The sequence below is a fragment of the Mastomys coucha genome, unplaced genomic scaffold (assembly GCF_008632895.1).
Source record: "Mastomys coucha isolate ucsf_1 unplaced genomic scaffold, UCSF_Mcou_1 pScaffold22, whole genome shotgun sequence".
Classification (NCBI taxonomy): Eukaryota; Metazoa; Chordata; class Mammalia; order Rodentia; family Muridae; genus Mastomys; species Mastomys coucha.
The window spans coordinates 100,248,439-100,269,962 of record NW_022196905.1 but is presented as its reverse complement, the minus strand read 5'-3'; the positions used below and the strand labels follow the sequence as shown (position 1 = coordinate 100,269,962).

The 21,524-nt window shown below is 41.2% G+C and overlaps 1 protein-coding gene across 9 annotated transcripts in view; it reads right to left on the bottom strand.

Annotated features, from left to right (window-relative positions):
* LOC116068068 (BTB/POZ domain-containing protein 8) overlaps positions 1 to 21,524 on the bottom strand; it is an 87,151-nt gene that overhangs the window by 24,156 nt on the left and 41,471 nt on the right. For all 9 annotated transcript variants that reach the window (XM_031337189.1, XM_031337190.1, XM_031337191.1 and 6 more), the window contains 3 exons: positions 8,218 to 8,298; positions 7,510 to 7,606; positions 1,087 to 1,175 (listed from right to left, as the gene is read on the bottom strand). In XM_031337189.1, the coding sequence (XP_031193049.1) occupies positions 1,087 to 1,175; positions 7,510 to 7,606; positions 8,218 to 8,298 (267 nt within the window). The remainder of the gene's footprint in view (positions 1 to 1,086; positions 1,176 to 7,509; positions 7,607 to 8,217; positions 8,299 to 21,524) is intronic.

The following is a 21,524-nucleotide window of genomic DNA, read 5'->3' as shown; positions in this document are numbered from 1 at the left end:
CCTGCACTCACACACACACCACACCTGCACACCTGTACTCACACACACACCACACCTGCACCACACACACACCACACCTGCACTCACACACACACTACACCTGCACACCTGCACTCACATACACACCACACCTGCACCACACACACACCACACCTGCATACCTGCACTCACATACACACCACACCTGCACTCACACACACACCACACCTGCACTCACACACACACACATCTGCACTCACACACACACCACACCTGCACACCTGCACTCACACACACACCACACCTGCACTCACACACACACCACACCTACACACCTGTACTCACATACACACCACACCTGCACTCACACACACACCACACCTGCACACCTGCACTCACATACACACCACACCTGCACTCACACACACACCACACCTGCACACCTGCACTCACATACATACCACACCTGCACACCTGCACTCACATACACACCACACCTGCACTCACATACACACCACACCTGCACACCTGCACTCACACACACACCACACCTGCACTCACACACACACCACACCTGCACACCTGCACTCACATACACACCACACATGCACTCACACACACACCACATCTGCACTCACACACACACCACACCTGCACTCACACACACACCACACCTGCACTCACACACATACCACACCCACATCACACCCACACTCGAGCCCACACCCACATCTGCACAAACAGCTCATCCACAGAAAGAGGTACTTAAACCCATGTTGATTATGTGCACATTTTTACATAGCCATGGTTTATCAGCAATGAAACTGACCCCACACATTTTAAGTAACATCTAAATCCACACACCTTCTCAACTGGTACAACTAGTTAAGAACTAACTCCTTGAACTTTATTGAAAACATATATCAAGATTAAAATTGCCACAAATTTTGGAGGCTAAGAGTATATAATATATATATATATATCATATATAATATATTATATTATATATATATAATATAATATATTATATCATATATATTATATATGATATATATATATGTTATATACAAAGGACATACACTAACAGCAATAAAGAAGGTAACTTACTTCATGCAGTCAGAGAAAAGGCTTTCCACTCCAACTGAATGAGCAATGATTAAGCATTCTAGAATTGATGCCCACGTTCTGGGAACAGGCTAAAATTGACAGAAAATATCATATTTAATCTTTTTAATTTACAGAGGTTGTATTTGGTCCATAAAGAAAATCTTATTTATATACTTAAACCATAAAACAAATACATACAATTCAAAATTTAATAAACTTGAATTTACTTTTTAGAGATCATCATATGAAATTAAACAATCCAGAGTCAGAAAAATAGTTATTACATGCTTTCTCTCACGTAGATATATTTTAAAGTTCATATACACCTGTGTATGTGTATGTGTATACATGTGTGTTTCTGTAGGACACCAAAGAAAGGAGACTATGAAAAAATGATGAAGGGGTCTGGGGGAGGGGCAGCACAGTGGGACGTGCACAGTATAAAAGCTGAGGGGACTGTGTGGTGGGAAGAAGAGGACCACAGAGGGGGAAAAGATGGGGGCAGTGGGTAGGGGAGGATGGGTTTTTTATTTGTTTTTAATTTGTTAATTAATTATTTTATTTATTTATATCACAAATGTTGCCCCACTCATGCTCCCCCTCCCAGACAAAGTTCTTCACCCCCTTCCCCTCCCCTTCACCTCTGAGAGGGATACCTGCCCCCGCCTGTATCCCCCTACCTGGGGCATCAAGTCTCTGCAGGGTTAGGCTCTTCCTCTCCCAGAGGTCAGCCCAGGCAGTCCTCTGCTGCAGACGTGCCAGGGCCTCAGACCAGTCCCAGAGGTCAGCCCAGACAGTCCTCTGCTGCAGATGTGCCAGGGCCTCAGACCAGCCCCAGAGGTCAGCCCAGACAGTCCTCTGCTGCAGACGTGCCAGGGCCTCAGACCAGCCCCAGAGGTCAGCCCAGACAGTCCTCTGCTGCAGACCAGCCCCTGTGCATTCTTTGGTGGGTGGCTCAGTCTCTGGCAGCCCCCAGGCTGTTTGTTAGTTTGCTTGGTTTTTTAAATCTTAATAAGCACTACTGCTAATTTATAAGACAGTTTGAAATACATTTAATTCCTACACTTAATTCTTCATCTGAATTAACTAATTCCAGAAATATACTTGCAGCCATATTCTAGTTAGTGTCTAATTTTTTTCTTAAAAAAAAAACAAAAAAAACATTTCCATGCAAAAACCTATACATAGCTGTTTACAGAGGCTTTGGTCACACTTTGGGGACGAAAGTAAGTGAACTGTAGCACTCCCAAGCAATGGCACATTCAGCACTGAAAACTGGACAGGAGAAACCTACACTGAGTGTCAACATAAAGCCAATCTGTAAGGTCCCAAACTCCAACCTCCCAAAATGCATGCCCTAACTGTACCCCAAACTGCCATTCTAGGCTCAGCACAGGCTGGACTCTGACAGGGGAAACAGAAGGACTGCTGCACACAGAGCAAAGTTCCCTTCCTCTTAGCACTCCTCCGAACCCCCTGAAACCAGCCTGCCACCAGGACAGCCTCTTCCCTCACCCCCTTACCTTGGCAAATTGGGCATCTAGCTCTTTATTAGCACATAACTGTGACACATCAAACCACAATACTTCAAGGCTCCGTGGGTCCCTATTAACACAACCACCTCCTGTAACCAAGTAGGACTTCTAGAGGGAGGGAGGGGGATATCAACCCACCCACAATACCTTCAGCCCAAAATCTGTCCTGTCTACAAGATGAGCAGAGATAAAGATGGAGCAGAGACCAAGGGAACAGCCAACCAATGACTAGCCAAACTTGAGCCCCATCCCATGGGAAAGAGCCAACCCCTGACACTATTAATGATACTCTGCTGTGCTTGCAGACAGGAACCTAGCATAATTGTCTTCTGAGGTCTCACCCAGCAGCAGATGGAAACAGAGCAGAGACCCACAGCCAAAGAGGAGGAGCTCAGGGGAGTCTTGTGTGAAGGAGAGAACTGAGTGAGCCAAAGGGGTCAAGGCCACCACAAGAGGAACTACAGAGTCAAGTAACCTGGGCCAATAGGGGTCAGAGAGACTGAAGCACCAATCAAAGACCAAATCTCCCTACACTCTTGTAGCAGATGTGCAGCTTGGTCTTCATGTGGGTCCTCTAAGAGGAGTGGGGGCTGTCTGTTGCCTGCCACTGGATCCTCTTCCCTACCTTGACTGCCTGGTTGGGCCTCAGTGGAAGAGGAGGCTCTTAGTCCTGCTGGGACTAGGATGTCCGAGGGTAGAGTGGTACCCAAGGTGGGGGAGGCTCTGACTTCTCTGAGGAGAAAAGAAGTGGCTAATGGAGAAAGGATTTATAAGGGTGGGACTAGGAAGAGAGGAGGGAGGGGTATGCAATTGGGATGTTATGTGAATAAAATAAATTATGGAAGAAAAGCACACACAGGCACACAGAGACACACAAACACACACAGACACACATACATACAGATACACAGGTACACAGAGACACACATATACACACACAGACACACATACACACAGACACACACAGACACACAGACACACAGACACACAGACACACACACACACACACACACATCAAAGCCACCAGGCTCCTCTGGCCTATAAACCCTGCCCCACCACCATGGCTGCCCTAAACTTTCAAGCTGTTCCAGGTTAAAGCTCCCTCTGCACCAGAGCTACCTGTTCTTTATAACAGGCAGTGCTTGTCCTGAGTTTTTGCTGCTCCTGTCCCAGACAGGCAGCCATACCAGCACTATGGCCAGCACTGTGGACTCCCCTGTGGAGAGACAGTCATGCAGCCCTTTCGTACTTCCAATAATTCGCCCAAGAAAAGGCAAAGTTAGGTAGTTTCCCTGTGTCCTCTCTTAACACCTAACAACCTGAGAAAACCAACACTCATTTGTTAGTTGCAGTTGGGAGTTTAAAGAATATTAAAGATGATCAGTAATCTATCACTGAAGTATACTTGTGTTAGCCAGGAGCTGGAAACAACCCAGATGTCCCACAACAGAAGAATGGACACAGAAAATGTGTTTCATTTACACAATGGAATACTACTTAGCTGTTAAGAAGGAAGACATCCTGAGTTTTGCAGGCAAATGGATGGAACTAGAAAACATCATCCTGAGTGAGGTAACTCAGACCCAAAAGGACGTGCATGCTAGGTACTCACTAATAAGTGGATATTAGCACACACACACACAAAAAGTACAGAATACCCAAGATACAGTCCACAGATCTCAAAAAGATCAACAAGCTGAAGGGCCCAAGTGAGGATGCCTCAGTCCCACTTGGGAGGAAGGAGAAAGCAATCACAAGTGGGGAGGGAGGGAGGGACCTGGGAGGGAAAGTGGACAGGGGTGAGGGTAATGGCAGGGAGAGGGAAACCTGATCTGGTATTGGGAGAGGGAAAAGGACTGAAGCCCTGAGGGCCAGCAGAAAGAATGGAAACAGGCAACCTCAGGAAATAGGAGGTTGAGGGGGACCCGCCATAATGCACCAGAGACCTGGGAGGTAAAAGACTCTCAGGAATCAAAGGGAGGGACCTTAGATGAAATGCCCTACAGTAGGGAGAGGGAACTTACAGAGCCCACCTCCAGCAGGAAGACAGGACATCAAGTGAGGGATAGGGTTGCCATCCCACAGTCACATCTCTGGCCCATAATTTTTCCTGTCTGAAAGAATTACAGGGATGGAAATGGAGAGGAGCCTGAGGAAAAGAAAGTCCAGTGACAGGCCTAAAGCGGGATCCAGCTCAAGGACATACCAAGGCCTGACACTATTACTGAGGCTATGGAGAGCTAAAAAAAGGGGTTTATCATGATTGCCCTCTGAAAGACCTAACAAGCAGCTGAAAGAGTCAGATGAAGTTATTTGCACACAATCAATGGACAGAAGCAGCTGACCCTGTTGAATTAGGGAAGGCTGAGAGAACCTGAGGAGACTGGTGATCATGTAGGAGGACCATCAGTCTCAATTAATCTGGACCCCCGAGATCTCTCAAACACTGGACCACCAAACAGGCACCATACACCAGCTGATTTGAGGCCCCCAACACACACACAGTAGAGGACTGCTGGGTCTGTGTTCATTCACAGATGATGCACATAACCCTCAAGAGACTGGAGGCCCCGGGGAGTTTAGAGGTCAGGTGAGGTGGGGATGGGGGCATCCACAAGGAGACGGGGGATGGGGAGGAGGTGTGGGATATGGAGTAGCTTGAGGGTGGAGCGGGTGTGTGTGGGGTCAAGGAATGGAATATGGAATGTAAAAAATAAATGAATAAAAAAATTTTTGAAAAAAAAAGTAGAGGAAAAAATGCAGAACAAAGCTTCTTTTAAAATGTTTCCTTCTGATCGGGTCAGCAATCTCAAACTTTAAAATTAATAACTACTGTAAACTTGATCTGTCAATTGTTAGGAAGGTATCACATTAGTATTTAAGAACCTAACGTAGGGCTTTGGGTGTAGCTCGGTTGGTAGAAAGCTTGTCTAATATGCAGGAAGTCTGGGGTTCACTGTATAAAACAGGCATGTGGGTGTGTGCCTGTAAGTCCAGTACTGAGCAGGTGAAAGCAGGAGCTTGCTCTTGGCTTCATAATGAGTTTGAGACCAGCCCAAGATACATGAGATCCTGTCTCAAAAATTATTAAAATAAAACTGAATGCAGTTTGCTTTGAATATTAATGCTTTTCTTTTTAAATGTTATTTATTTATTTATTTATTTACTTATTCTCAAGACAGAGTTTCTCTGTGTAGCCCTGGCTGTCCTGGAACTCACTCTGTAGACCAGGCTGGCTTTGAACTCCTATACCCACCTGCCTCTGCCCCCTGAGTGCTGGGATTAAAGTCATGGCCCCACCACTGCCTGGGCTTATTCATTTATTTCTCTCTCTCTCTCTCTCTCTCTCTCTCTGTGTGTGTGTGTGTGTTGCCTGTAAAGGCCAGTCACTGTGATACATAAATGAAGACTAAAATTTTTTTTATACATGGTAGCATACTCAAAGCTTCACTTATGAAAATATATATTAAAGTCTGCAAAGCAGTAATGTTTGAGCATTAGCTCAGCAGAATCAGGAGTCATCTTCTCAAACACTCATTATCAGAACAACCCAGTTTACAGTAAATGTAGTAAGTGTGTCCCACAGCAGGACATGTCAAAGATGGAGATGGCTCCCAGGGTCATAACAGAAACAGGCACCCCTCTGTTTTCAGACACTAGAACTACGAAGTGCTGAGCTGGGGGTCCTTACAGTGATGGTTCTCACAGCACGCGCAAGCTCACACCATCAAAGTGCCGGCAAAGGATCTGTCCAATTAAAACAACACTAAGTGGATGACTGGAAGTATATAATACAAGGAGCTGTATTGAACTCAGCACTCATGAACATATTAAAAATACAGGCACACGTGTGCAAGGATTACTTATAGAAGAGACTTTTACAGCACAGGCAGGTGTAGATCAGTTTCTTAAAGAATCTCAGTTCAGAATGGATACTAACACAAAACATTTTTCCCAAGTATTACTTTAACCACATTCGTCAAGTCTTTTTTTCTAGTAGAGTGCTGCTTTAATACTTCTGAAATATCTGACCCAAGCCTTTCCCCCCTCCCAGACTAAACCTGTGGCCGGGGAGATCTAGAATGGAATAGAGAATAGCTCAGATCCCAGTCTCCTGTTCTCTGGGTCTGACTCCTGTGAAAGGAGCCTGCATGGCTATGAGCTCCATATGTTCTTAAGCAGAGACTGAGAGGGTAGGGAACTGTCCTTTCATTAATTCAGGATAGAGAAGGTCCTATCCAATGTAAAAACAGATTTAAATGTTATTAAAATAACCAAGTTATAAGTCAGACAATGGATAATATTGCATCAAGTACCTAATAAGAAAGAAATACAACATAAACAATTCTCTTAAGAGTTTCTGTTCACTGTTAAATTAATTTATGCTCAGTGAATTATAGAAAATTGGCAAAATAAGAAAAGCATAACTACATGAATTAGCTTACATTCACAAAGTATATTAAAAAATGGCAAATCTAAGACTAATGTAAATTAGTGCAAACAAAAACATGCTCAAACCTCATCAGACAAGGGCTGTGCTCAGACACGGCAGAGGGGAGGGCAGAGAACCACCAATGCCTTTGTGGGGCTCTTGGAGAAGCAGGGCTGTTAACAGCTTTCCTTTCTCATACTGCCAAATCCAACATGACACCTAGCTATACACTTTATCTTTGAATTGTGCAAGAATTTTTATATACCGTCAATAAATCCTCATGTCAATTTGACTTTTCTTAAAATGACTACATTTAACTTCTGATTTTTATAGGCATTTATTGTGTTATTTTTCAGTCAGAGTGTATATTAGCTAGGTTGTGATATTTTTAAGCATGACTGCATCCAAAGTTCAAAAACACATATTAATTGGTGATTTGTTAGAATTAACAATTACCTTCTGAAAGAAATTACAGTAATCTCTTCTTAAAACATAGATTGCTACTTCTCTTAATCCTTCCAGTCCATACATATCAGCCACGTTCAGTATCTGACTAAAATAAACAGATATTAATTGATAATTCTCAAATGTAAAAATCAAAGAATAATGCATAATAATTTCTTGATAATACAGTATGTCCAGGAAAAAAAAAGAATCTGAATTATAACTCTAACTTTTTGCTTTACATTATTAGGTCAAAATCATCAGCATTGACATGGCCTCTCCACAGAGGATGTGGAGACGTCTCATTCCCCTCACACCTCAGCGGCACACAGAACAAAGGAAAGCGCTAAAGGCTACACTCTCTTTGAAGTTTATTTCATGTGCATGAGTGGTTTGCCTGCATCTATGTCTATGCACCACATGCATGGCTGATGCTCTTGAGGCCAGAGGAGGGCACAGGACCTTTTGGAACTGTTGTTACAGATAGTGAGTCTCCATGTGGGTACTGAGAACTGAACCAGGCAAGATGAACAAGTTCTCCTAACCACTGAGCCATTTCTGCAGCCTCATACTGTTTTTACATATTCCCCAAATACAATCAAAATATAGCAAAATAGACAATAAAAGTGAAGTTTCTACTTCATTGACTCTTTGCAAAATAGTTCAACAAAACAGAATCCACAGAACTTTTGTTTAAACTTACCAAAAAGTAATACATACCCAACATTAGCCTTTTCTGGAAAATCTAAAGTTCCTCCATATATAAAGTGCATCATAACATTCATTTCTGCATGGGTTAGACTGCAAGAAGAAAATAACTTTCAAATCTAGAAACACTTCAGGTTTAATTAGTACCAATGGCACATTCTATTTCCCCATAAGCTTGAAGTGCTAACCTCTAGTCTTCAAATACCATGTAAGTATTTCACTAATTTAAAATCAGAAGCTAGACTGGGCATGGTAGTGTACACCCTTAAACACAACATTTGGAAAGAAGAGGCAGGAGGACCTCTTCAGTTCAAAAGCTTGGTCTATGTAGCAAATTTCTAATCAGCCAGGATACACAGCCAAACCCTGAATCACAAAAAGCACAAGGGCTAAAGTGGTTGTTCAGTGGTTAGAGCACTTGTATGTACATGTGTGTGTATATACATATACACATGTATATTCATATAAAATCTAAAAAATTAAAAACAACAAAATAACCCCAGAACCTATGATTTTTTTATATAAGTTAAAAATGTTTTGTGTTTAAATTTTTCTTACTCTCTGAGAATTTCATATATTTTATTTTTATCATATTCTGTCCCTCCCCCAAACCCTTTCATATCCTCCCCAATTTTATGTTTTCTCTTAAAACAACCCAAGCCACTAAAATCCATAGAGTAATTAATCTGTGTTGTCCAGCTGCTCTTGAGCACAGGCCCGCCCTGAAGTGTTGCTGACACACTATAACTCCGTTGAAGAAAATCAGTTACATCCGGTCTGTCTAGGCCAGTGCTGTGAGCAGACCTTGGGCACAAGCTCTGCAGCCAGTCCCACAACACCCAGAGGAAGCTCCACTCCCAGGTGCTCTAACACACCCAGGATCAGAGGTGAGGAGGACACAACATCTGTCCCAATACCAGGAGTAACTGGGACCAGTGGGACTAGGCACACAGGAACTCCACCAGCCCAGTGCCTCAGGTTCCTTCCAGTCTGTCTGGGCTGGCCTGTGCCCTGAGCAGACCTTGGGTGCAAACTCTGCAGCCAGTCCCAAAACACCCAGAGGAAGCTCCACTCCCAGGTGTTCTAACAAGCCCAGGGTCACAGGATCTCAGAATCACAGGATCACAGAGACAGCTTGACTCTGAGGTGTTCTGACACAACCAGGATCACAGGAAGGACAGGCTCCAATCACATTTAGCAAGAGCAGGTAGCACTAGAGATAACCAGATGGTGCGGGGCAAGCGTAAGAATATAAGCAATACAAACCAAGGTTCCTTGGCATTATCAGAACCCAATTCTCCCACCATAGCCAAGTCCTGGACGCACCATCACACCGGAAAAGCAAGATTCAGATCTAAAATCACTTCTCATGATGATGATACAGGACTTTAAGAAAGACATAAATAGCACCCTCAAAGAAATACAGGAGAACACAGGTAAAGAGCTAGAAGCCCTTAAAAAGGAAACACAAAAATCCCTTAAAGAACTATAGGAAAACACAATCAAACAGGTGAAGGAAATGAGCAAAACCATCCAGAATCTAAAAATGGAAATAGAAACAATAAAGAAACCAGAAAGAGAGAAAACCCTGGAGATACAAAACCTAGGAAAGAAATCAGGAGTCATAGATGCAAGTATCATCAACAGAATATATGAGATAGAAGAGAGATTCTCGGGGGCTGAAGATACCATAGAAAACATTGACACGACAGTCAAAGAAAATGCAAAAAGCAAAAAGCTCCTAACCCAAAACATCCAGGAAATCCAGGACGCAATGAGAAGACCAAACCTAAGGATAATAGGTATAGAAGAGAGTGAAGACTCCCAAGGTAATGGGCCAGTAAATATCTTCAACAAAATTATAGAAGAAAACTTCCCTAACCTAAAGAAAGAGATGCCCATGAACATACAAGAAGCCTACAGAACTCCAAATAGACTGGTCCAGAAAAGAAATTCCTCCTGTCACATAATAATCAAAACACCAAATGCATTAAAGAAAGAAAGAATTTTAAAAGCAGTAAGGGAAAAATGTCAAGTACCATATAAAGGCAGGCCTATCAGAATTACACCAGACTTCTCACCAGAGACTATGAAAGCTAGAAGATCCTGGGCAGATGTCATACAGACCCTACAAGAATACAAATGCCAGCCCAGGCTCAATTACCATACATGGAGAAAACAAGATATTCCATGACGGGGCTGGAGAGATGGCTCAGTGGGTAAGAGCACTGACTGTTCTTCTGAAGGTCCTGAGTTCAAATCCCAGCAACCACATGATGGCTCACAACCATGTGTAATGAGATCTGACACTCTGAAGACAGCTACAGTGTACTTATATATAATAAATAAGATATTCCATGACAAAATGAAATTTACACAATATCTTTCCACAAATCCAGCCCTACAAAGGATAACAGATGGAAAACATAAGGAGCAAAACTACACCTTAGAAGAAGCAAGAAAGTAATATTTCAACAAATCCACACAAACCTAATTCCACCTCTTACAACAAAAACAAGAAGTAACAATTACTTTTTCTTAATATCTTAATATGAAAATTAGTATTACCAACATATTCTAATTGATTGAAATCCAAAAACATGAGTAATTAGAAATTTGTTGATTGTCATCCAATGGTTTCTCTAATTTGGTAATTGGAGAAACAGGTCCAATATTATACAATCCATATAAACTTTCAGCTTGTTTGTTTATGACAGTGTCTTGCTGAGTACAACATAATGGTCTTAAGATCTTGCTTCTCCTATCTCAGCCTCTCTATTAGTAGTACTGTTTATTTCATGTTTTTACACTATACTATGGTTTTCAGAACAGTTTACATATTTTAAAAGTATTTATATACCCAAAAGAGATGTAGACAATTAAATTGGGAGGGGACTTGTAAACAGTGAGAAAAACAGACTGAATGCTTTGCTTGACGTTTGTAACTCTTTTATCAAGTTACCACAGTAAGAGCAAAGATTTTAAGCTCTACTATATACAAAACAAACAAACAAAACCACTTTATATATCTATGTTCATTTAAGAAAATATTAGTAATGATGTATTATTTTGAAATATACAGTTAATAAGTTTGGAGTTATTTAAAATTTATATTGAGAAAAACGTTTGTATTTTCAGCATTGCCATAGACAAGCATCTACATAAGACTTAAATTGATTGTTGTTTTATATCAAACAACTTTTATAATACTCATTTTCATTGTTATAATGTTTTATAAATTTTAAAGAATATGACAAAAAAGATATTGAAGGAGGGTCTCTGGGAAGACGGGGTACAACAGGAAAACAAGAATGTGATTTAATTCTATTTACTTAAAATGTTTTTAAATGTTAACAAATTCAGATAAATTGAAATCATGTAACTTTTCTCATCATATTGCATTAAAACTTAAAAATAAAATAATTTGTATTACAAAAAAAAAAAAAACAAACAAAAGAAAGAAAATCAGTTACACTTTTCCCAGCAGTTATCATTTGTGAAAGGCTTCTTGGGTAGGGGTGGGGCTTTGTGATGGGGTCTAGTGTGGCTTGGGCTGGGGGTGACATAGTCTCTGGGAGCCTGTCTGTGGATCCAACCTGCTGTGTCTGGAAACAAATGTTTCCTTAAAATCATGCACTACTTCTGGCTTTTACAGTCTTTCCACCCCCTACTCAGCATAGATCTCTGAGCCTTGAAGGGCGAGGTGTGATGAAGATGTCCCATTCAGGGCTGAGCACTCCAAAGTCTCTCACTCCCTGCATGCTGTTGTGGGTTTCTCTCTGATGAGGGCTGTGCAATGCACAGGTATAGCAGTATGCCAGAGGAGCCATTTTATTGCTGTGTCAATTTTTTCTTTTTGGCCCCATAACCTATCTAGTGCCAGGTTCATTGACAATATCAGCATCTGTTCTACCTCAGGAAGTGGACCTCAAACTTTAAAAGTGGTTGGTTAGTCCCTAACATTCATACCAGCACTGCACTGATGGGATGTCTGGCTGGCTGGGACTGAAGATTAACTCTCTCCTCTAGTTGTAGGTATGGCATCTCCTAGCACTCTGAAAGCTAGCTAGTGGAGATGAAGCTTCTAGTTGAGTACTAGCTATACTTTCCCACGGTGCAAGCTATACATATCCAGTGTCTTCAGCAATAGCCTTACTATCAAGTTATGTAATATCCTTTAGTGTCTAGGGAAGGCCTAAGGGGCTCCTCTGGGGAAAGACTCAAAAAACACATGACCCCTTCACAGTACTGGGACTTTTATTTAGCATCATATGGTATCTAGCTGGGATACTGTCTTTTTCATTATATGGGCAACTGTTTAAAAATCCTTTTACGCAGCCGGGCAGTGGTGGTGCATGCCTTTAATCCCAGCACTTGGGAGGCAAAGGCAGGTAGATTTCTGGGTTTGAGGCCATCCTGGTCTACAGAGTGAGTTCCAGGACAACCAGGGCAACACAGAGTAACCTTGTCTCAAAAAAACGAAAAAAAAAATCCTTGTATGTGTGTATATACATATACACATATATCTATATATGTATACACACACACACACACACACACACACACACACACACATATTAGGAAGCTTCTACAACAGTAGGTTTCATTTGGCTTTTCAAAAGCCTTTGGTATTAGAAATCCCTCCCCATATTCTGCATGCACCCTGTCCTCCTATCCCCGACCCTTTAACTCCCCTGTTCTATCTTCCCAGTGATCTATTTATAAACCCATGTTCTATGCCCCCTCCATTCCTCTATTCCACCTGGTTCCTTGCTAGTTGCCTAACTTCCGTGGAACTCTGTAGGAAGCATACCCAGCTAAAGCATAAACACGAACATCCACACACGAGGGAAACATACAGTGCTAATATTTCTGGGTCTCTGTTCCCTCACTCAAGATGGCTGTTTCTAGCTCTGTCCATCTACCAGCAAACTTCATTTTAACAGCTGAGTCACATCCCTTTGTTACCGTGTTTCATTACCCACTCATTAGCTGTGGATCCAGGCTGTCTCAGTTTCTGGCAGTTAAGAGGAGAACAGCAGTTAGCATGGATAAGCAGGCAAGTGTCTCAGTCGTAAGATGCAATCTTTTGGGTATATGCCCAAGAATTGTATAGCTGGATTTTCTGGTAGATTTCTTTTCAGCTTTTTGAGGAAACACCATACTGATTCCCATACCGGTTGACAAGTTTGCACTCCCACCAGCAATGGGTAATGTAAGTGTTCCTTCTACCATGAATCCTTACCAGCACAAACTGTCATTTGTTCTGTTAACCTTGGCTATTTTGAGTGAGGTGAAATGCAATCTCAGTGAGGTTTTAGTTTGTGTTTCCATGGTGGGTAAGGATATTCAACATTTTAAAAGTATTTCTCAGCCATTTGTGGTAAGGAGTTCTCTTTAGTTCTATACTCCATTTTTAAATTGGGTTAAATTGGTATTCAGTTTGGTGTTTTTGTTTGTTTGTTTTTTGTTTTATATTCTAAATACTAACTTTGTCAAATGTATAATTGGTAAAGATCCTTTCCCATCTAGTAGGTTGCCTCTTTCCTCAAAGGAGAGTGTCCTTTGCTTTACAATCTCACAAAGTCCCATTTATTGTTGATCTAAGTGCCCGTGCTCTGGGGATCCTGTTCAGACAGTACTTTCCTGAGCCAATGAATTCAAGCCTATTCCCTACATTCTTTTCTGAGATTCAGGGTATCTGTCTGAAGTTGAGGACTATGATCCATTTGGTGTTTTGAATATGATGATAAGTGTGGATCTCCTTGCATTCTTTCACATGCAGCCATCCAGTTTGACCAGCACCATTTGTTGAAGATGCTGTCTTTTCTCCAGTGTGTTATGAGGCCCAGGATTTCTATTCTAATTACACTGATCAATGTGCTTTTTATACCAATACTATGCTATTTTTATTAGTACAGCTCTATAAGACAACTTGAAGTTGGGGATGGTAATAACTCCAATGATGGTTTTATTTCTCAGTATTATTCCAGGTAACCTATGTGTGCATACGTGTTTCTATATAAAGTTAAAGGTTACCTTCTCAATTTCTGTGAAGAACTGTGTTTGAATTTTTATGGGGACTGTGCTGAATCTATAGGTTGCTTTTGATAGTGTCTTAGTCAGGGTTTCTGTTCCTGCACAAACATCATGAGCAAGAAGCAAGTTGGGGAGGAAAGGGTTTATTCAGCTTATACCTCCATGTTGCTGTTCATCACTAAAGGAAGTCAGGACTGGAACTCAATCAGGTCAGAAAGCAGGAGCTGTTGCAGAGGCCATGGAGAGATGTTTCTTACTGGCTTGCTTCCTCTGGCTTGCTCAGCCTGCTCTCTTATAGAACCCAAGACTATCAGCCCAGAGATGGTACCACCCACAAAGGGCCCTCCCCACTTAATCACTAATTGAGAAAATGCCCCACAGCTGGATCTCATGGAGGCACTTCCCGAACTGAAGCTCCTTTCTCTATGATTACTCCAGCCTGTGTCAAGATGACACACAAAACCAGCCAGTACAATTGACCCTTTGTCAACTTGACACACAAACACATCACTATTAAGCCTCAACCCTTACTTTCTTATTCATGCTCAAGATCTAAATAACTTTAAAAGTCCCACAGTCTTGACATATTAAAAGTTCAATCCCTTTAAAATGTCCAATATCTTTTAAAATTCAAAGTCTCTTAACTAAATACTAAAATACTAAATACTAAAATACTTTCTTCCTTCAAGAGGGAAAAATATCAGGGCACAATCGAAAGCAAAAAAATCAAGCTCCAACTGTCCAATGTCTGGGATCCACTCACAATCTTCTGGGCTCCTCCAATAGCTTGAGTCACTTCTCCAGCTCCGCCCTTTGTAGCACACACCTTGTCTTCTAGGCTCCAGATGCCTGTACTCCACTGCTGCTGCTGCTCTTGGTGGCCATCGAATGGTACTGGCATTTCATGCCTTCAAAACCAGGACCACCTGCGTGACTCTTACACATTACCAAGTCCTGCTGCAGCATGAGGTACAATCTTAGCTATCTCTGGAACATAGACTCTTTGCTCTTAGAAAACACTTCCCAGAAAATTTCACCTCAATGATGCTGGTCTCTTCCTAATTACCACTAATTTCTTAGCTCCAGCTAACCAGCATCAATAGTCCTAGGAATGCAAAGTTTCAAAGTCCTTCCACAGTCCTCCCTAAAACATGATCAGGTTGTCACAGGAATACCCCAAGATGCTGGTACCAATTGATGTTAAAGAAATTTGAAGAAAGACATAAATGTTTTCTTAACAGTATTCTTAACAAAATAAGACAGAAGCATTCATATTAGTTCAAGCAGGCCAAGAAGAGAGAGAACCTTCCTTCTTCCAATGTCTTCATATAGGTCTCCAGCAAAAGGTGTGGCTCAGATTAAAGGTGTGGGCCACCACACCTTTAGTCCCAGGTGACCTTGAACTCTTCCTATCTTAATCTTCTGGGATTCATAGCCACTATTCGTCAAGATCTTCATGCCAAGATCCAGGTCAGAAGCCTCCAGATTAGGACCACAGGTGAGCCCTCCAATTCTGGATTGTAGTTCATTCCAGATAGAGTCAGGTTGACAGCCAGGAATAGCCATTACAAATAGCATGGCATGGCTTTTCTTTTCTTTTCTTTAAACTAAGTTAATCCTACCAATACACAAACATCCATCTTTTAGTATTTCTTTAATTTCTTTTTTCAATGCTTTAAAGATTATATTATATAAGCCTTTCACATGCTTGGTAGGAAGATTTTTTAAAGGCTGTTGTAAAAGCTACTGTTTTCCTGAATTCCCTGTCAGACTGTCATGTGCACAATAGGAAGGCTACTGATTATTGTGAGATATTCTAGTGCACTGCTGAAAGTATTTAGCAGCTGTAGAAATCTCCTAATGGAGTCCTAAAAGTTATTTATGTAAAACATGGTATTGTCTGCAAATGAGGATACTTTGACTTCTCCCCTTTTTATCTATATCCTTTCATCTCCTTCAGCTGTCTTCCTGCTCTGGCTGAGACTTCAAGCGTTGCTCTGAACACATGTCTCTTAAATCCTTAGTCTACCCAGGACTTCTTATCATAAAAGGATGTTTGTTTTCTGTCAAAGGATTTTTCTGCATCTTCTTCCAGACTTCTTGAGCTATAGGGTACATGAGAGGTGGCTGTCACACACACAATCTCTCCTTAGCACTTTTGATAAATAGCCTTTGGCTTTACTTAAAATGAACACCTTTGTTCATTAGAAGGGCCCTTGCTATAGAAATTTCTTAATTACAACTTATCTGAGTCTACCTTGGCTGGTGTCCTGACTAGGTGAAGGAATAAAAACATGATTTCAGGATTTACATGTATAAGATTCACTGGTGCTGACCTGATGACTTCTGCTATGGCTTGAATACAGATTGTTTGCTCTAAAAGTCATTCCCTACCACTGAAAACTCTCAATGACACTCACCTCGATGCCAAAGTTAGACCTGTAGTGATCTCAAAGAGAATGGCCCTGAGGCTCAGAGATTTGAATGCTTGGTTCCCAGTTGGTGGAGTGTTTAGGAAAAATTAGGAGGTGTGGTTTTGTTGGAGAAATATCACTTTTGGTGGGCTTTGAGATTTCATATGCCCAGGCCCAGCCTCTCTCTCCTCTTTCTTTCTCTCTCTGCTTCCTGCTTATGGATTAAATGTAAACTCTTAGCTGTTGCTCCAGCACCATGCCTGACTGCCTGCCACCACTCCCCACCACATGGTCACAGACTCACCATCTGCAACTGTTAGCAAGACCCCAATTAAATGCTTGCTTTGATAAGGTGCCTTGGTGGTTGGTGTTGTCTCTTCATAGCAAAAGAAAAGTAACTAAGATGGCCCTTGAGGGTGATCTTAATCCCTTCCCTCATTATATCCTGCCACTGGCATCTTGAAGAATTTCTTAAACTCTGACCTATGTAATTCCCCTCACTACCTTGCTTTATACCCTTTTACTTTCTCCCATCCACAGGAGGAAAGTGTCTCCTCATCCCATTTCCTGCCTGAAATCTACTTGCATTCCATTTCCTACATTGCCATTAAAAGAATTTTGCAAAACAGCAAATCTTTTATGGTATCCCACACACAGAGTTCGATACACCTACAAGTCCAAATTCCTTGGCTTCTTATACTCTTTATCACATGCCTCCAGTTCTCTCCAAAGCTGTTCCAACACAAATAACTTCCTCATTTTCTAAACTTGAACCACTTCTATCCCTCACACAGCAGTGCTGTAAGTCTGCACTGCAGGCTGTCTCCTTGTCCACAACTATTTATTCCACCTAGAAAACAACAAATTAGTCAAATAGCCCAGCTTAAGTGAACAAATTTAAAGCACTATTTATCTCAGCTAAAATGTAAGCAGGTAAACACTTACAGAAGACAAAAACATTAGTGTGCTCAGTTAAAAAGGAAACAACTAAAGTCAGAGTAACCACACCCTACCCTCTGAACTCTGCTTTTGAAAGTTTTAAGTTCCTATACTTGGTGATGGGAAAACAGAGGGAGTTCATTCTCCCATCCATCTGTTCATTTGTCTGTCAATTTATGCTTATTACTTATTAATAAGCAGGCTCTACTCTAGACTTAGAGGCTTATAGTCTAAGGTCGTGGTTCTCAAATTCCAAATTCCAAATTCACAGCCAAAAGCAACCTCTGTAAGATTTTGATTCATAAAAGTGCTTGAGGTTCCTCATGGAAGTGTTGTTCTGTGGCTCAATTGTATTTTTCAGTTTCTCTCACTAGACTTTCCTTCAAACTCTAAGGCACCAGTAAGATCATGTTAACAGGATAATGAGTAACTGCCATGAGAACACTGTGTCCTTTCCATTAGGGCAGACACTCTGCACTCTAATCCATACAAAGGGGTCAGGGCCTGGAAGACCGCTCAGTGCTACAGTACTTGCTAAGCTCGGGGGCCGAGTTTAGATTCTTAGAACATAGCTTGCTTATTTAAATGACTTTTTAAAACTAATTTAGCAAGGTTCACTTGACTTTCCAATGAATAAGCTAGTAAAACAGATGGATAATACCTGAGCCATAACAAGAGGAAATATCTATTACTTCTGCTATCAACACCATTTTGACGTCATTTTGTTCTTCTACACTGATTTCTTTATGAGCAGACCTAACCTCTGAAAGCTAGGGTATGTGAGCACGTCATCTTACCAGTTCATAGGGATGGCTGAGGAACACTGATGCACAAGAACTTCTTGCTCATATTCTTAGAGCTAAACTTAGAAGTCTCTTGAAGAAAATAAAACAGTTAAAAGATAAAGAAACCCTGTGGTCTGAGGATTTTAAATTCTAGTTCCAATCTTGTATCTTTGGTGCCTTACATGCCTATTAGGAGGTTTGGGGTTCTGAGGGCAGACTTTGAAAGTGACTGTTGGACACACATTTGGAAAGAATATTCTAAAGCAGTCAAGAGTTATGGATAGAAAGACTTCCAGTTTTCTCAGTGACTGTTGTGGAATGAATACTAAATTAAGAATTATTAAACCACAAAGCATTTCTACTAAAATCAGGAATAAGACAAGTATGTCCACTCTCTCCTTACCTATATAATATTAGCTAGAGTACTAGGAGGTCAAGGGGATGCAAATAGGGAGGAAATAAATAAAATTATCTTTATTTGTGAACAGTATGGATTTATACATAAAAGAGTCTAAAAGCCCCACTAGGAAACTTCTATAGCTGATAAACACTTCTACAAAGTAACAGGATACAAAATTAATACACAAAAATCAGTAGCCTTCCTACATACAAACAGGCTGAAAAAGACTGAGAAAGAAATTCACAATAGCTGGCATGTGGAGGATATACTGGGATAACTCTAACCAACCAAGTGAAAGCCTTGCATAGTAAAACTTTTATACACTGAATAAAGAAAATTGAAGAAGACATCAGAGCATGGAAAGATCTCCATGTTATGGATAGAGCAAACATGCTGCAAACAGCCACCCCGCCAAACCAATCTACAGATTCCTCAACTCCCTATCAGCCACCCTGCCAAACCAATCTACAGATTCCTCAACTCCCTATCAAAATTCCAACATGACTCTTCACAAAAATTGAAAAAATAATCCTAAACTTCATACACAAACACAAAAAATCCAGGATAGTTAAGACACACCTAAATAATAAAAGAATTGCTGGAATAGTATTGCCATCCTCAATCTCAAATTGTATAGCAAAGCTGGAGTAATAAAAACAGCATGATATTGGATAAAAACAGTCACTGATCAACAGACTCGTACTGAAGATGCAGACATAAGTTCACCCACTTATGGACGCCCTGCTTTTGTTTTGTTTTGTTTTTTAAATAAGCTAAAACTACACACTGGGGAAAGGTAGCATCGACAACCAATGGTGCTGGTCAAAGGGTGTGGCATGTAGAAGAATGAAAATAAATCCCTGTTTATCACTCTGTACAAAACTTAACGATACATAAATCAGTGACCTCAACATAAGGCCAGATACCCTGAATCCTGAATCTGATAGAAGAAGAGGGGAACAGGCACAGAAAAACACTTTCGGAACATAACACCAATATCACAGACATGAAGAACAACAACTAATAATGAGACCTCACGAAACTGAAAAGCTTCTGCATACCACATGACACCACCATTAGAACAAACTGGCAGGCTATAGGATGGGCAAGATCTTTACCAATTACATATCCAATAGAGGATTGATTTCTGTAATATATAAACAATAACAAAACATTGGACAACAACAAAAAAAATGACCCTATTTAAAAGCAGGGTTCAGAGCAAGGCAGAGTTCACAAAGGGTTAGACTTAGCAGAGGCCTCAAAATCTGAATGCCTGAAAAACATGTCAAGAAATGTTCAACCTCCTTAGTTATTAGGGAAATGCAAATCAAAACTACTTAGAGATTTTGACATCATCATTTTGTCACTAGTCAGAATGGTCACAATCAATAAAACAAATGACAGCTCATGCTAACAAGGATTTGGGAGGTGCAGGGAGGAAACTTATTCATTGCTGGTGGCTATACAAACTTGTACACCCACCATGGAAATCAGTGTGACAATTCCTCCAGAAGCTGGGAACAGATCTACCAAAGATCCAGGTATAACACTTGTGATGGAAATTTTGATAGAAATTGGACATAGTACTACTCAGGTACTGACCCAGCTATACCACTCCTGGGCATATACCCAGAAGATGCTCCAACATGTAATAAGGACACATGCTCCACTATGTTCACAGCAGCCTTATTTATAATAGCCAGAACCTGGAAACAACCCAGATGTCCCTCAACAGAGGAGTGGATACAGAAATTGTGGTACATTTACACAATGGAGTACTACTCAGCTATTAAAAACAATGAATTTATGAAATTCTTAGGGAAATGGATGGACTGGAGAATACCATCCTGAGTGAGGTAACCCAATCACAAAAGAACACACATGGTATGCACTCACTGATAAGTGGATTTTAGCCCAGAAGCTTGGAATACCCAAAGTACAATCCATAAACCACAAGAAACTCAAGAAGAAGGAAGACCAAAGTGTGGATACTTTGGTCCTTCTTAGAAGGGGGAACAAAATACCCATGGAAGGAGTTGCAGAGACAAAGTATGGAGCAGAAACTGAAGGAAAGACAACCCAGAGACTGTTCTTCCTGGGACTCCTTCCCATATTCAATCATCAAATCCAGACACTATTGTAGATGCCAGCAAGTGCTGATATGGCTGTCTCCTGAGAGGCTCTGCTAGTGCCTGACAAATACAGAAGTAGGGGCTCACAGCCATCTACTGGACTGAGCACAGGGTCCCCAATGAAGGAGCTAGAGAAAGGACCCAAGGAGCTGAAGGGTTTGCAGCCCCTTAGGAAGAACAACAATATAAACTAATTAGTACCCTCAGAGCTCCCAGGGACTAAACCACCAACCAAAGAGCACATATGGTGGGACTCATGGCTCCAGCAACATGTGTATAGCAGAGGATGGCCACGTCGGTCATCAATGGGAGGGGAGGCCCTTGGTCCTGTGAAGGTTCTATGCTCCAGTGTAGAGGAATGCCAGGGACAGGAAGTGGGAGAGGATGGGTTGGTGAGCAGGGGGAGGGGAAACTAGAAAAGGAGGTATCATTTGAAATGTAAATAAAGAAAATATGTAATTAAAAAAAACTTGTGATGGATATTTCTTCTGGCAACTTGACCTTCATCTTCAAGGTATTTTTCTTAATTAAATCATTTGAAGGAAAAAGATCTACCTTTAATCCAGGTCTTTTGAAGTGGGAAGACCAGCTGAGGCACTCACCTTCA